The sequence below is a fragment of the Falco peregrinus genome, chromosome 1 (assembly GCF_023634155.1).
Source record: "Falco peregrinus isolate bFalPer1 chromosome 1, bFalPer1.pri, whole genome shotgun sequence".
Taxonomy (NCBI): Eukaryota; Metazoa; Chordata; class Aves; order Falconiformes; family Falconidae; genus Falco; species Falco peregrinus.
In genome coordinates, this window is record NC_073721.1 from 130,538,284 (window position 1) to 130,555,808 (window position 17,525).

Consider the following 17,525-nt stretch of genomic DNA (forward strand, 5'->3'; position numbering starts at 1 on the left):
ATCACCTAACAAAGTGTTTGTGAAATCAGTCACTTGATCATCTCCAGCCCCTACCAACATCCCTCTTTCTTCTGACTGAAATAAAAATAGCAACCCAAGAAATTATCTTAATTAATGCAGAGTCAAGGATATCCACAGCATCTTCTCAGAATGGGTTTGGATAGTTCACGTTTTGCTATTTCAGGAGCTTATGATGCATACTCCAACAGCCTTACCTACATCCTTCTCACACCGTATTTAATATCAGATTTGCTTATGTTCATTAACACCCTTGATATGCAAAACCTTCAGCTTCTCATGCCTCATTACTGATGGGAGCTACACAGTGTGCTTACCCAAGTGAGACACATGATGTCAAGGCAGTTCACACCTTCTCCCTTGGACTGTTCAGAGAAGCCAAGTACCCATCTACTGCAGGGACTGCTGTGAGACCACCGAACTTCACCTATCCTTTTACCTCTCAGCCCAGTGACACCAAATACCCTGGGTACTACTAGAAGGCAGAAAGATGGTTTCCATTAGCTACTGCTAAATCTGGATGCACACAATTACAAGCATATGGGCACAAACTCTTACTTCCTTTAGAAACATAACAGCTTTGCCGAAACAGATGTTCCAGGAACAGCATGGAGCACCACCAGGCAGTCTGGACGACAGCAGATAGTGGAAACTGACTCCCAGAGCAATGCATGCATGCCATTAAGTATGGGAAGATCAAACAGCAAGGAGATTGTTTTACAAGTTCTAACGTCACCTCTTTTTCCAGTGTTTCAATGCTTTTATTCAGAAAAGCATTGAATAATCTCACATCTAGCAGACCTAGACTTAAAGCAAGAGGCTTAAACTCTTTTCTTGGTTAAGTTACAGAATATGTTATTTGATTACAAGCTAAAAATACTATCACATTCCTTCTTTCTTTAAGGAGCTCTTGAATTGATAATCCCACAACAAAAATAGGAAATATATTTTTTAATGCAACTGATTAACATTTTAGCTCACTTTGAAGCACTCACTGTATCCCTTTACCTGAAGGTTTTAATTCCAGACTGCTGACATTTTCTAAAAACGCATTATAGTTGGAAAATAAGTTACGGTGTTGACAGAGTGCAATGCTCACTGATCTGCCTCAGGCAATAAACCTGATTATGTGGCCACGCTGATCCCTCCTGGCCTCACCATTTTTCATGACGTAAAAATCATTCAGCCATAATTTTTTTTTTTTTTCCTTTTTTTCCTGATAATGAATTTAAGAGAAAGATAACAAAGCATCTAAAAGGGACCACAGTGACCTCAATACTCCTGCAAGCTATTTAACAAGCAAAGGGAGGCTCTGGAGCATACAGGTACTATGACAGCCATGGCAGACACTGACGGTCATCTCAATTTTTTTATGTCAGCACTGAGTCCTTCTTCATGGAGCTCGTGGAGGAGATTGTGCTGGGGGCCTGCCAGCTCTGCTGGCAGCCACACAGATGCGGAAAGCTTTCATGTCATCTAAAAAGATAAGCAGAAAGGATTCCTCCTCCTGTTCAACTTCAGGTTGGCTTATACTTTAACAGGAATAACCATATCTTCCAAAATAAAAAAAAAAAGCGCAAAGCATATGGCCTTGGTACACAATGAAGAACATCTCCTCTCCTTCATCAGTAGAGACCTAAGCTGGCATTTCAAAGGGGATCCAAACCACCTGTCTGCACCTACAAGGGAGGTCCACAAAGGAGGTGCAGACCCAAGCAGGGCAGCACTGGAGCAAGGCAGGAAGCCACTAAAGCAAAGCTCTTGAGCCCTCCTATGGAAACAGCACCGTGCTGTGGTGTAACCCCAGCCAGTAACTAAGTACCACACAGCCGCTCCTCACTCCCCACTCCACCCCACCCCGGCTCCCCCCAGAGGGACAGGGAGGAGGGGGGAGGGGCGAATAATAACTGTAACAAAAAGGAGAGAGAAGGGGAGAGGAATAAATTACGGGGGTAAGGGAGAAAAAAAACCAAGTGATGCACAATACAATTGCTCACCACCCACTGACCGATACCCAGCCAGCCCCACGAGCAGCTATCAAGCTATCGTCAGGCCCTGACCAACTCCCCCCAGCTTATATACTGAGCATGACATTCTATGGTATGGCATATCCCTTCGGCTAGTTCAGGTCAGCTGGCCTGGCCGTGTCCCCTTCCAACTTTTTGTGGTGTCCTTAGCCCCCCACACCCCACTGTCTGACTGGTAGGGCCTGAGAACCTGACAAGTCCTTGACTTAGTATAAACATTACACAGCAACAGCTGAGAACACTAGTGTGCCATCAACTTCACACTCTCACCAAATCCAAAACAGCACTGCACCAGCTACCAAACAGAAAATTAACACTACCACAGCTGAAACCAGGTCACACTAACTTGTCCCTCTCCCACCCAAAGGGCAAAAATAGTCCCAAACAGCCTTACACCCCACACACGGCACCGTTCACCTCTCAGCTAGTCCTGTCACAATATACACTTCACCACATTAACAGTAAAAACAGCACCCGATATTCCAAGTATTACACAGAAGATTCTGGCACAAACTCTGGGAAAGGTAAAATTAAATTGTTCTCTAGTCATGCTTAGAGCACAAAAACCTGTTTCAGGTCACACTCCACTGGTCCTCCCCTACAGCACTCTCGCACACCTCATCCAAGTGATCTTTGATTTCCAACACCTTCCTTTGATGCTCAAGGATCTCCCTAGTCTCCTTATTACCCTCTTTTTGCTGGCAAAGGGTAAAAAGAAGGCAAGCCAGCAACACTAAATGCCTCTTCATGCACACACGTCTGGGCTCATGTGCATCCAAAATCCTCCCCACAAGCACTTTTTTAGGCAAAGCAACTCATTTACCACCAAGATGCCTATTTTTTTTCCCTAGAGGACAATCTCTTAAAACTCAGAGAGATTTACCTAATAACATTAAAATGATAACTTACCAGCCTCTCATTGTCTTCTGAGGTTCTCTGATAATGAGCTGCTAAAGCAACATAATCCTGCGCCTGCTTGTTACACTCTAAACACTTAAGTCCATGACGGATTAGTCTCAATGGGTCCATATAGAGGGGCAAGGCTGGCTGAGTGTTGGCAGGAATTCCTACCTCACCTCCTGAAGCAGCACAGGGCTTACGCGAAGGAGAGGGTGAGTGCAAAGTCTGAGGAGCCAGAGAGGCTGAAGAGCTTGTAGGAGATGAAAACATTTGGTCTAAGGAAATTGGTTTCATTAGCAGCTGAGAACACTGCATGATAAATCCTTTGCTCTTATGATCTCTTGCATGTTTAAGCAAGCTACACTTATTAAAAAAAAGTAGCATAGTTGAACACTGAGTGCACATGACTTCAATATGAACGCTTCGTCGACTATAATGTTGAGTCAGGCTTTTCTCTAAGGCAAACGAGTCCCCACATTCCAGGCAACAATACCCAGAGGCAGGTAAATTAATATTGGTGTCACGTGGAGGGCTAAGGTTTGGAGTATATATTGGCACCGGATTGGCACTGTGTAGTACTTTATTAAATGCCTCCACAATGACAGGAGCAGCTTTCTTGACTTGGTGTACCAGCGGCACAGACATCTGCGTCACTTGAGGCTGACTTCGTCTCTGTGCGGATGACTTTGCCGTAACAGAAGCAGCAACACTATGCGGGACTAAGTTGAGATTTGCCAAGTGCACAGCTTTGGGAAGAAGGCTGGAGGTGGTCACACTGGATGGCTGCACCACAATACCCTGCTGCTGCCTCTTGACACCTACTTTTATGGCACCACTGCCACAGTTTGGCAGGGGAGATAAGGACACGGCACGCGTGCTGTTTGCGGCAATATCTGTTTTCATACCATCTGCATAAGGACTTGTTACGTTTGACAACTGGATAGCCACAGCAGCCCTGGTTTTGGCTGAATTCTTGCTAGCCTCACTTTCCATAACTGCACTAGTATCAGGGGATGGGAAAGATTTTATAAACTCTTCAGCAGATGAGGTTTCCACAGGCGACTCTTCTGAAGATTTGCCCAACTCATCATTTTCCGGCAAAATTCTAGTTACAGTTCTTTTAATTTCACCAGAGGATGTCTTGATAGTCTTTATTCTAACTTTGGGAATAGCTGGCGGAGAGCCAGCTGCCATGGAAGGAGAGCCTTTTCCACTGCTATCACTGCACACGCTCCGAGGACTCTCGGGCTGCTTGCTGGCCTTCCTTACCACCTCTAAGGGGCTTCGGGGACTCTTTGGCGACTTGGGCATTTTTGGACTTCCCTTCATCCCATCTTTAAAAGGAACAGGTTCCTTGGTAAGATTTGGCTGATCGCCTTTTGGAATACATGCAACCTTTTTGGCCTGAAGAGCTACTAACGCTGCCACGCAGGATGACAACTTTGAATGAGTTGGCTTTAACCTCTGGCGAGGTGGTACTGATGAAGAGATGTTCAGCTCGGGCACAGACCCCTTACTTTCTCCTAAATTATTGTGAGGGAGGTCTCCAAACACCAAGCCTTCTCCAAGAAAGCTACTGGTATCTACCAAGTCCTTGCTTGACTCCACAAACCTCTCTGCTGCTTTGTCTTGTTCTCTCCTGCTCATTTCCACCCTATTCTCTGGCTGGCAGTGGATTTCCATCTTTTGTTCCTTTTTACAGTACTGATCAAACATGCTTAATTCGGGCTCCGGTACCTTCCTAAGATGATCTAGTACTGAAGCTCCTGTCGGTATATACATCGAAGGTGGTGGAAAATATGGAGTTTGGGCATGTTTGGGTTTATCACCAATACTGTTCTCTTTGAATGTGTCCTCTGGTTCAGGGCTGGAAATCGGGCTAAACTGACTAAATGTTGGCAAAGGCTCTGATTTGGATTGGTCCAGTTTATCAGAGTAACTTCTTGAGCTGTCGCCATTAATAAAAGTTGACTCAAACTTGCCATAATTATGCACTAAAGCATGAGCTTCCGATGGCAGATCGGACCCACGAAACCCATTATGCAGCAGACCAGTCCCGAGGTGATTCCCCTCTTTTTCTGCTTCAAAGGACTCCTGGCGACTCGTGTTCTTCACTATCACACTCACAACAGGAGCATCAGAGGGAGGCAAAGAGTGGGACAAGGACACATTCTCGTCTATGCAGATTCCCGATGACTTCAGGTGATTCTCATTCTCCTCCCCAGCTGATGGGATGGTCTCCTTGGCATCAAGGCTAGTCGGATCAGGGATGTCAAAAGCAGCCAAGAGGTCATCAAAATCTGGGGTTTTCATGTCCCCCATGATGAAAGCTACAATTAAAAGCAACAAAAAATATTTTATCAGATACAAAGTTTGTCCTTGGGGGAAATGTAAGATTGTTATGCAAACGAGCCATATGTGATAAAAAAACACAACTGCCCAAAATGCTAACGCAGCAGGGTACAAAGACTAGAAACATCTGCAGCAGACACTTCAGCTTCCATTTTAACTATTCCAAGATCAACTGTTTATACACAAAGACATTAGCCCAGGTTTTTCAACACAACAGCGCCATTTCACAGGGCACTGTAGAGAAGGGACCTCTCCTGTCCTAGTTGTGCCTGGGGGCATCAGCAAAAGCTCAGGTCCCATCCTGCTCGAGCTATCAGGGGCAGGTGGCAAGTGACATGACTGCCCTGCAACACAACCCGCACTCTCCAGGTTGTGGGCAGAGCTGTTCCTGGTGCTTCAAGCAACATAGTGGGAGATAGCATCCCCTTCTCCCAGGGTCACACAGAACACAGCTAGTTCAAACGTAACCTTTTAGGCAACACCAAGCGCATGCAGGGGACATTTTCAGCCTGTCAAGTGCATCACTCCAAAACTAGCCATTTTCATGGGCCTCAACAGAAAATATTCAGAAGGGCATTAGTACAAGGTTTTTTTTGTTTAGCTGGGGCTTTCTTTAGAGCTAATAGGCAACAATCACTGCCAATTCCTCAATAGATCATCACATCTGAAGAATTCAGTCCTCCTTCAAGGAAAAAAGGCATGAGTAAACAGGTGGCCAAAGAGAAATAGGCCTGAAAAGCAAGATGAGTCCCTGCCCAGAGCAATTTAAATAATAGAAGTCTTTGGTAAATACCTCAATACAGCAGCTCAAAGCACCATAAACCAAGCAGAGTTTATTTGAAAAAGGGGCAATCCTTAATTAGGTAACGATGCGAGGCAAAACTCCCCAAAGACAGAATAAAGGATTGTATCCAAATCATAACAAGAAATAAGTGTTGAAATCCAGCTCTCTCTTTATAAGCCCTCCAGAAGGGAAGTGGGGACTTAGACACTCGCCAGAGACCTGTGACAGCAATAATCAAGCTCCGGTGAGACACATAATGAAAACTGACAGCACAGAATTACTTGAACATTTGTGTTCGCTACTGTCAGAGATACTGGTTTTCCCCTGTTTAATCAAAATATTTTCAAGTTAGCACAATATATAGTCTTCCCAAGTATTTAATAAGCCATTATTTTAATACATGTTCCATTTAAACCACCAGTGTACGTGAACCAACGTACGCTGTATGCAGGGGAGGAAGAAACCCAAAAAGCATCAACTGAACTAGCAGAGCACCAGTTCTTACTGAGCACAAGCACCCACAGGCAAGGTAAGTCCTGCCACATTCATTTGACTTGGGCTGCATCAGCGCTGCCAAAGCCAGTGGCAAGCAAGGGAGACTGGGAGTGTGTCAAGAGCCCAGGAGAAGGGAGAAGAGCTGGGAGCAGAGGTACAGGCAGAGAGGAGGACCCTAGGACAAGGCAGAGGGAGAGAAAGCTGTCTGATACCTTCACAAAAGGCCACTGATTTCAGGCTGCTTTCATTATTTACTTTATTATTTATTGGGTTTAAAAGTTTGTCAAGCACTGCATTAAAACCAAACAATGCTCAACCCTTCCGGCCAGACTGCTGGTAGCGGGAACAATTTACAAAGCTGGGCCAGAAGAAATCACTTCAGTGTGGAACAAGAGGACATACTGGTCTCTGAGATTTAGTTCAGCTGTGCCTACAGACAAGCCCTGGAGGTGTTACTTTGGTTAATCTGCTACAAAACACTCTGCAGAGATTTACTTGGCTGAAGAGTGGCTTGCTGTGGTTTAGCTTAAACTTGTTCTCATTCTTAAATTAAACCACAAATATGAATGTCCACAGAGGGCTGTGCAATCATCTATAATCACATCCCTCAGCAAGGTAGGGCAGCTGTGCATTAAGTCCCTGGATACACTTCACATCACCAGCACCTGACAAGGACTTTTCTCTAGCTGCAGTAACCTGTGATGTTTCAAGAGCATGGACCTGAAACTTCCCCCTCCTTGGAGTAGGAAAACTTCTGCCAGCTGGGAAAGAGCTAAGCACCATTCTGCTCCCCAAACTTCTGGCACACAAATCCTTCCACAAGGAAGACACTTCACCCATAACCTGAAATGCTCAAGTTTTATATACAGAAAAATGAGCCCACTAACTGCTCTTGACTTCTCCGTTCTCACTCTCGAACATGTATCCACGTCTTTGGATGCGGCAGTGTTTTAAAATACAAGACAAAATCAATCTGAGGTACCTGCAGCATTACAAAATATGTTTTTCTTGGAGGAAACCTTGCATTTTTAGCAGCTTTCCTGTACATCTTTGAGTCCTATAAAAGACTATTTTACGCTCATTCCTATTACAGGAGCGCAAGCCTCTATGCAAGTTTTTTCTCCACAAAATTGCATCTTCAACCTGTCATACATGAAGCTACAATTTCTCAAAATAAAGCAGAACTGGACCCAGATTCTAGAGAAGTCCAAGTAAGTATCTGGCCAACAGAAGTGATTTTTAAATGATACAAATTTAAAATTTTGACTAAACACCATTCATTTCTGTTCTCAGACAGCAAACAGAAAGAGTGTATTAATGGAAATTATGTCAAAGCCTTTATTTTCAGCTTTCCTCACAAGAAAAGACCTCCATCCTTACTCCATCCGGCTTGTGCAAAGGACTTGACTCAGAGCCCAAGCTCAGAACCCAACTTTCTCTCTCTGCTTGCCTACGAGAACATGGAGGATAAGGTTTGCAAAACAACAGAAGTGAACAAAATGAGCAGAGGAGGACTTACAGAGTAGAATGCATGTGCAAAACCAGCCTCACTATAGAGCCTTCCTCCAGGAGGTGGGGAACCTAGTAGCCTCCAAGCCATCCAAAAAAAACCCTGTGAACTTGCATGAGGCAGTATACGAGACCCCAGGGCCTTCTGCTGTGGCTAAGCTTCAAAACTTTGCAGCAGGGCAGAGGCACCAGCGTCCCACACAACATGCCACACAAACCTTTTGCTAGCGGTGCTATTCCTGGGGACTTTCGGAGATCTGCAGCAGCTCCTCTGCAGCTTTCAAACCAGCGCGTACCATACTGTGCAAGGAGGAGGTTCAAGGTTGTTACCTAATAAAAAGCACAAAACTGCAATTACACCAAGGTTAGACAGTAAAGGAAAAAAAAGCAATAACAGTAAATACTGATAAATCTGCACAGGAACGCTGAGGTACAGGGGGCAACATGTGCCGAGGAGCGCTCCCGGGGCGGCAGCAGCAGGCACCTGCAGAGGGGCGGCCGGCGGGCAGCGCTGCCCCGCCAGGGAGCGCCGGGCCCCGGCGGGGCCACAGGCGGGACGGAGGGGGTGCCCACCATGGGGCGGCGGCGCGGGGGCCGCCAGGGCCCTGCCGAGGCTGCAGGAGCAGGGAACCCCCGGCGGGCGGGGGGAGTTAAACCGGAGGCTTCAAGCGGCCAGCGGGACCCCGCGTTTCAACACCCGTTAAAGTTTCCGCAGCCCCGTACGGCAACACGCCGCTTCCCGCCCCGGCGGCGCAAGCGGGTCCCAGGGACGCGGGGGGTCACCCGGCCCGTGGCAGGGCCGCCGCCCCCCGCCTCGGCCCACGCCGTCCCCACGCGCGACCCACCCCAGACAAAGGCCCAGGGCCACCCGCCGGCCGCCGCCCCCCCGCTGCCCGGGCCCCGCCGCCCGCCGCCGCGCTGACAGCCCAGCCCCGCCGCCCCCGGCCGCACGTGGGCGAGCCCCGCCGAAGTTAGTTTGTGCCGGCGCCGCCTGACCAGGCCGGGCCGGGCCGGGCCGCCGCGGGGGCCGGGCCCGGCGGCCGGAGACAAGCCGGGGGGGAGAGGCCAGGCCCCGGCGGCGGGAGGAAGGCGACGGGAGCCCCGCGGGCCGGAAGAGCCGGTGCGGCGGGCGGGCGGGCGGGCGCGCGGGGCTCCAGCTGCCGGCGGCGGGGCCACCCGCCCTGCCCGCGGGGCGGCAGCACCCGCCCAGCCGGCGGGAGGGCGCGGGGAGGGCGGAGGGCGAGCGGGAGGGGCGGGCCTCGGCGCGGCCGGGCCCGACCGAGCGGCACTCACCCACACAGGCGGCTTCTCTGAGGGCCCCACCACCGCCGCTGGGGCCCCGCACAGGCCTCACCCCGCACCGGACACCAACGGCCGCAACATGGCGGCGGCGGGCGGGGCCAGGGGCGGGGCCGGGCCGGGGCACGGCGGGCCGCCCCCATCCCCCGGCGGCGGGCTCACGGCGGCGCCGGGAGCCTCCGCTTCGGCCGGGGCTTCCGCCGCCCCGCAGGGTCCCGGCCTCCCCGCCCTCCCCGCCCCACAGGGCCCCGGCCGCTGAGCCTGGCCAGCGGCAGGCCCAGGCCTGAGTCCCGGTGCCCGCCTCCCACCGGGGGCGGCTCCTGCCGCCCTGGCAACCCCCGGGCCTGCCCGCGGCCCCGCGCCCTCCGGTGCCGCGCTTCTCCGTCTGTAACGGTCCCACCGAAACCTGCCTTCTGGGCCGGCGCCGCCGCTCGGCGCTTCTCTGTGTCTCTGAGCTCCTTCCCCACCGCGTCCCACCAGCATGTCGATGTGTGCGATGTGACCTGGCACACGGTTAGGCTGGCTGGCCTGGAGATCGTCACTGGCTGCTCCTGAGTGTGCGAATGGCGTTAGATTTGTGTGTCGTGTGTGTGAGTGTGAGTGTGGCTCTGTCTGTCTGTCTGTCTCCCTGGCATAGGCCATTAGTATTTCTCACCTGTCGATGCTACTTGGTCAGAGTCTTCCTTAGCTGATAAAATTCCCAGGTAGGCGCTATCAAGTACTACAGTTTTTAAAAAATCATTTGTGGTGGCTTGTGCTGAATATCTTCCACAGTCAGTGATGGATTTGGAAGCAGCAGTGAGGCCGTCCCTGGAGAGCCGCATCCTGCGCTGGGCTCACCTCTACAAGAAAGCCTGGAGAGCCCCCAGTGAGGGCCACAAAGATCAAGAAGGAACTGGAGCATCTCACGTCTGAGGCAAGGCTCTGTGTGCTGTGACTGCTCATCCATCCTGGGGAATAGAAGGCTCAGGGGAATCTCATCAATGTCTGCAGATACCCGAAGGGATGGTGCAAAGAGGACAGAACCAGGCTTTTTTCAGTGGTGCCCAGTGCTAGGACCAGAGGCCATGAGCACAAACTCAAATGCAGGAGGTTCCTTCTGAACACCAGGAAACAATTTCCTCCCTGTGAGGGTAACCAAGCACTTGCACAGGTTGCCCAGGGAGGTTGTGGAGTCTCCATCCTTGGAGGTGTTCAAAAGCCATCTGGATTTCCTGGGCCCCCAGCTGTAGGTGGCCCTGCTTGAGCTTGGACCAGATGACCTCTGGAGGTCTCTTCCAACCTCAACCACTCTGTGATGCTGTGAAGCATTTTATGTTCAGGTGTGAATATGTCACCCTCTCATGGTAATGAAAGACAAGTATTCCTTGAGTTTGTCTTTCCTGTGACATCACATTGTTACCAACTAAACCTGGTAGTGCGCTTACAGCATTGTTCATACTGTATTTGTTTCTCAACTGGTTAAATAATTTTTTTCCCTTGTCATCAGTCCCATGGGCAAATTATTTCTTCTTTTCTTTATTGGCACTCATAGCTTCACTTCCTTCATTTTTTAATTGGTGTCATCACCTTTCTCCTTTTGGAGATGATCAAAAAAAGCACAAAGGAAGTCAAGAAGAGGGAACACTTTCAATATCACAACTGTTAGCTGTATTTTTAGTACGTCTCTATGAAAAGCTGTTCAGGAGCTGTAAGTCATATCTAGTAAGAGAGCTGACATTTCTTACACAATTTATAAAGATCTGCCACAGTCCTGAACAAGTTATGGCCTGCAGGAAAGCCACTGTGATTTGAAGGATTGTTCTAATTAAGAACTGCAACACCAATTGGGAATTTAGCCCTATCCCAGATGGCCAGGAGGAGAGGGAGCCCCAGACTGGCCAGGTGGGAAGGTCCCTTCCATTCCCCTCTTCAAGACAGCAAAGAGACAAAGAGGACTAAGGAGAATCTATATTCTTCTGTGCAATCTAAAAATCAGATTTCTTTTTTTATTTTTAGTCCAATGTGGGAACTTGACAAATCTGGAAATAAAAATTTTTTTTTTTTTTTTTTGGGTGTACATTTGTCCCTTTAGGCTTGTTTCATGATCTGAGCTAAAGGATTTGATGTGGAAGAGATAAAAGCTGTGGATCTGAAAGAGATGCTGTTACAAAGCAGCCCTCTGCACTCGAGATGTGCTGAGGCTGGAGCAGGGAGCAGCACTGGTGGGAACCTCTGTGCCCTGGTGACACCTTGGTGATGGAAGCCCCTGGATGAAATACTCTCAAGTGATGTCCAGCTGCATCTGAGATCTTCACTTTTAATTCTTCCTCCTGCTTGGGGTTGTTGGTGCTTGCTTTTTAGCTGGGGGAAACTGGTTCTTCCCAGGTGCTCGCTATGTCAGAGGGTATGTAGGTAGGCAAGCTGGCAAGTACAGTGAGACCCATTTTATTTATACATAATAAACGTAATAAAGTCTTGAGTGCTCATGCCTAGGCAACTGTCAGTTTTCAAATCGACGATTAATTTGTTTTTGTCAGAGCTCGGTGTTATAGAGAATTATGTTGAGCTGGCTGCAAAACTTGTGCGTTACAAAACTATAATTAATGTTTCAGAAACTCTGGGGAAGGTTTATTATTGGCAGGGTGAGAATGAATCTCCTGACACAAACATTCCTCTAAGATAACAGCGTAGCCTTTGGCGTTATCTACAAAAAAAAAAATAAAATCAGTGTAACTTAAATCAGGGTAATTAATTACACATATGTCATATGTATACATTTAAAACCATTTACACCTTTCACTCTGGCTTTTTGGTCTCCCTGACTCCCTGGGCATACTCTCTGCATTGCCCCAAACATACTTTTCCCCCCCTTTTTGATTCTTGATACACATGCCAACAAGATGACACATCTCTTCAACAAAGATCCCTCTGTACAACAGTGATCAGGAGTCAGGAGTCATGGTACTCGCTTGCAGTGATGGAGACCTGACCTTAAGAATTCCTGTGTCAAATCAAAGAGGACAAACCCATGTATTCCAGTGAGTTTGGGAGTAGGAATAAGAACCCTAACTTGGCAAAATCCTGTTAGAGAAGAACTGTTTCATGCCCTACCATGCTTTTGATTCCCATTTAGTGGAGTTGGAGATGTGACGAGATAGATGTGATTTCTTGCAGGGAGGTTGTACTCAAAGCCTGCCGAAATGGCAAGGATGCACATTTCCCATATCGGCTTTCGCTAGCGCAATAGCAAACCCATTTTACTACTCAACTAGAAAACTGTAAGAATAACTTCCAGACGGTCAGTCAGTTTTCTTCACCCACGAGAACTGCATGCTCCAGTGCAGCACAGACATGTTCCAAGGACTGGGCAGGCAAGGACCCTTTGCACAATCCTCTGCGCCAACAGCAGAGACAGTGCAAAGTCCTGGGCTTCATATTGCTTTGCCTGAGTAGCATGGATGCAACCGCTTGCAGAGCTCTCCACCTGACTGCTGAACGCAAGCTGGGCTCGCAGTGACCCCCTTCTTCTAGAGCTAGCTCCAGATGGGCTCACTGCCATGCTCCAGGCATGCTCCATGGCATGCTCCATGGCAAGATGGCCTTCTCAGGATGGTTCTCCTGCTGTAGCAGTGTTTCATGTGTCTGCAGCCCTGGGCCTGGCCTCAGGACTGGGGTGGCTGGGGGACACCATGGTTTCCCCATACGTTTCCCAGGGTGACAAGACTGGCTTGAGCTGTTCTTGCCTTTGAGCCTCCAGTTGCCCTGTGCATTGGCAGCAGGACTGCTCTGTGAATCAGAGAGAACTAGTTCAGGCTTCATAAACCTCTTCGGGGAAGAAACTAAACTTCATGACTTCCCTCATCAGCTTACACGTAGTCCCACAAGCAGCTGTGTGAGCAAAAATGAAGACTGGAGTAGTTGGCTTCCAGGTGGGAGCCAGCCAGAGGGAGAGCTGCTGTGGCAGAAAGACCAGAAGCATCAAGACACAGCCCACGTTGCTCCTGGAAACGCTCCTGAACTTTGCTAGAAAATGTAACCAAAGCTTGACAAAACTGCAAGGAGAATAATTCTATGAGGGTTCTTAACCAAAGCTTGAGAAAACTGCAAGGAGAATAGTTCTATGAGGGTTTTCTCTCCTAAACTGCCTGTTGCATCCTCCAAGCAATTTCAGAGCAGTTGTACCTTGAAAAGCCTCACCAAGATTGCTTTGCACATCGATGAAAAGAGAGATAGTCATGTAGATGTCAGGGCAAGGCTGGTCTGTGTTGCAGGCATAACTGATTGATGAGAGGGACATTGTAGGCTTGGTGGTAGCTGTTGTGTAGTCCCATAGTTTGGCCAACACGCTGAACTGCAACAGGGCGGTCCAGTGTAGGCAGGCTCAGCCCCAGACTGGGCTTTCTGCATAAAGCCTTTTTTTCTTCAATTAGTTTTTCCAATTAAACTTAATAGTAAAATGTTTACGTCAGAGACATCTCAGAAACCCTAACAGTCTGCACTTTCACTCCATCCTTACTATTTCAAGATGAATTTGTTGGGGAAGCAGAGCTTGTGTTCATATGTTACAATAGCCTTTGGTTATATTAAACTTTTTTTTTTCTCCAACAGGAGGAACAGGCAGTCAACACAACCGCATTTGAAGGTAAGGTAGGAAAGAAGAGGTGAGTAGATGAAATCGCACTGCATACAAACTATCTCACATAGCTAGGAGAGGCATTTAGGAGAATATATGAATGTGTTTCCAGGTCCCAAACAAGGACTGAGTTCAGTGTAGCCCCAAAACAAGGTGCAGGATTTTTGCTTTCTGTGCAAATGCATTGATAATCTTAAAGTGAACCTGACACTTCTGGCATCATCCAGTTGCGAGAGAGTTTTCATATTTAAATGCTAAAACTGGAACCACATACAGAAGCAAATTTTAGCATTACAGTAAGAATAAAGTAGCTCAGGAATGAGGGCTTCTGGTGCACAGCCCCACTGACTGTGCCGTTTCTGCTCTGACTCGTACATACTTGAGCACATGTCTTTTTGCACTTCTCGGCATTGAAATGGTCTCAGGCACTTTCCCAGGTGTTCACAGGAGACTCGCTGATCTTACCCCTGGGCAGTGGAAAGGTCACCAGGGACTGTGAGGCATCTGAGCTACTTAATCTGCAGCTGGGCAGCAAGCTGGGCGGCTCCAGCCTGTGGTGGAGTGGCACATGTTGAGGCTCTATCCCACAGCCTGTGCTGAGGAGCACGGCCTGAGGAGCACAGCCAGATTTCAAACTGTACCCAGTTTGGGGCAGAGGCTTTTCTTCACAGCTAGGGACAAGAGGATAGCTAGCAACCAAAGGATTTTTCTTATTGCTTTCCAAACATTGTGAGTTCCTAGGAATCGCACACATGAAGCAAAACAATCCTCCGTGTTTGATCTCCACCCTGTCATAGTTTCTGGTTAGTTTGTTGAGGGTTGGGTTTTTTTCCTGGAAAGTATTAAAATCTTTTCACTCATTTGAAACTTTAAAACTCAGTGGGTTTTTTTCAGAATTGTATGTTATTATTTTCTCCCTCAGCACAACAGTAGGAAAACACAGCTGAACCTTTACACTGGAAAAGTTTATATGTGAATTCTCTTCATCACAGCATTGATCTCCAGGTATTTGTTATCACACCATTATTTAAGTTCACATGCTAAAATGGACTGTTCACTTTGCCAGGACAGCCTCCATCATATCAGGAAATACTAAATTGTTGTGCAATTAGTTTGGCTCACTTCACGCTTCTCCCAGGAAAACCCACAGCTTGACCACGCAGCCATGCCGACACTGGGGGTGAAGTGGATAAAGCTCAGCACTTGACTCCACTTTCTGGGAAGCAGGCCAGCTTCATGTCACCCTTTCACAACACTGGAATGACTGCATAGCCCTGCAGTGGCACAGAACACAGTTTGGCTCACACGTTTGCACTAGGAGCTGGCCTTCAGCTGTGTGGTGCCCGGCTGTGTCTCCGCGGAGCTCCCTGGAGGTGTGCTCCCAGGCACTCGGCTGCCTCTTGCTCCCTGGTTAGCCTTTCCACCAAGCTCTCAGTCAAAGGAAAGATCCACGTCTCAGAGAAACTGCTGAATTTTCAACCTGGTTTGGATTTTGGTAACATAAATGTCTTCATCTTTGTGTCTCATTATTTCAGATGTTAGGGCAGAGCCCCCCTACATCTGCTCGCTTCACTCACATTTATGCAGCAGGGGGATAAATGTAGAGAAGTTGCTGCAGCTGTAGCATATCTTGCTTTCTTCCTCAGTGCTCTACTTGTGCTGCCTGGCACATGCGTGCCTCTGCCTCCTGCATCGCCTCTGCCTCTTTCATTTCCTTTGCCTCTTGATTTACTTCTGCCTTCTGCATTGCCTCTGCTGCCTACATTGCCTCTCCCTCCTGCATCTCCTGTGCCTGCTGCACTGCCTCTCATTTCTACATTGCCTTTGGCTCCCGCATCACCTTTAGTTTCTGCATCATGTGTCCCACGTGAGGTGGCAGGGGCAGAGCCATTTCACTTTGGGGCAGCCCACATTGGTACCACATAGGACATAGTTTGATGCCCCTCTGTAGGCCTTACTGAGACAAAGCTGGAGAAGAAGGCTGGTATTAAGCAGCAGTACTTACTTCTCTGCAGAGGCCACAGCCTTCAGCAACATCTCTCAGTGCTGCAGCTTCTGAGGAGCAGTTTTAGATGCAAAACCTATTTCCTAAAAGTTGATCCTTCTTGCCAATGACTTTGTCTCCCTTCTTCTCCAGACCTTTGGCTTTTTATCCCTAGAAGGAGAAAGTCCTTGGGAATTTATACACCATATCTTTCCTTCCTCTCTCACCTTGCTTTGTCCTTAAATTCAAACCTGGCTTTAACTGAGACAACTGGTGGTGTGTCCTGTGTGTCCCAGAGGCTTTTGCTGCATTGTAAGACTGAGCAGACAGCGCTGGTCTCCACTCTGCCCTTGATAATAAGGTGTCTTCACACTCATATGTCCCTGGAAAGAAGAGCTAGCTCTGAAACACAGAATCAGGCTGTAACTGAGGAGCTGCAGCCCGTACGCTGGCACAGGCAGTGCTGTCAGCAGGATGTGTAGCTTTCTGGCTCCCAAATCCTGTCCCCATGGGAAGGGCCTGCAAAGCAGAGGTTTCTTAGGCTTGTGTCTGTTGGCAAATTTGGGCTACAAGTCAACAAAAAAAGTGATGGTTCTGGCACCAAAAGGCATTAATTTGTTTATTGTTCAGTTTAACAGCAGGAGCTATCTCATCTGATTACTTTTACACACAGGTGACTGAGGTGTGGAGAAAGAAAAAAAATGATGTTATGTATCAGGAGAGCATCTCATAAGAGCTGCAGGACAATGAATACTTTTTGTTCAAACCAAGCTTTGGGATAAAGATGAAGAAAGATAGGAAACTATAAGGGGCTGTCACAAACAGGCTTTTCAGGAAAAAAAAGGAAACAATTGCAAGATTTGTTAAGGAGAAAATTATTTTTATGCGTCAAAAACACCAGGTACTGTGATGGTAAGAAAGCACTGTACTAGCACAGTCAAAAGTAATCTGAAACATAGTAGGCCTCCTTTGACCCCATCAACTGTGGATATTAGAATATTTACATGTTCTTTTTTATCCTGTTAGACATTCATTAGGCCCTCAGTTACGCTGTGCTGTCAATCAGGATGCTAAGTGATGGGCTGTGGTTGCTCAGATGTGTCAGTGAAAGACGTTTAAGTATAAGACAAACAAATGCCTCTGGCCTTCAAGAAACAATTTTGCAAAGGTTGAACTCGTATTGACTCATACCAGCGCAGCAGAGTGATGTGCTAAGTGCTCTTTCTGCAGCCTACCAGGAAGCAGAAGCGCTTCCTGTGAGAGAAAATAGTGGAGAGGAGCCAGGAATGAATAAGCAGCCTTATTGCATTGTGGATTAAAAAATCTCTTCCTATGAAAAGGCTGAGCAGATCTCATTACAGCCTTGATGAAGACAAAGAGTAAGATGATGGGGTAGACAGGTTAAAATAACCTACAGCTTTTGGGTAGGAAGGAGACGAGCAATAAAGGAACTGGCTGGTGTGGGAGGCAGCAGGTTTCTTTTCTTCTCCTAGAGCATCTTACCATGTCACATTGCTAGAGGTAATGGGCTGCAGGGGTTTC

At 48.0% G+C, this 17,525-nt stretch overlaps 1 protein-coding gene across 2 annotated transcripts in view; it reads right to left on the reverse strand.

Moving 5' to 3' along the window:
- ZNF592 (zinc finger protein 592) overlaps positions 1–8,409 on the reverse strand; it is a 37,344-nt gene extending 28,935 nt beyond the window's left edge. For both annotated transcript variants that reach the window (XR_008749902.1, XM_005232622.4), the window contains exons 1-2: positions 8,304–8,409; positions 2,955–5,275 (exon numbers count right to left, since the gene is read on the reverse strand). Coding sequence is in view for 1 of the 2 variants with exons in the window: in XM_005232622.4 (XP_005232679.2) it covers positions 2,955–5,267 (2,313 nt within the window). In the remaining variant the exon portion in view is untranslated. The remainder of the gene's footprint in view (positions 1–2,954; positions 5,276–8,303) is intronic.
- Positions 8,410–17,525: the final 9,116 nt, after the last annotated feature.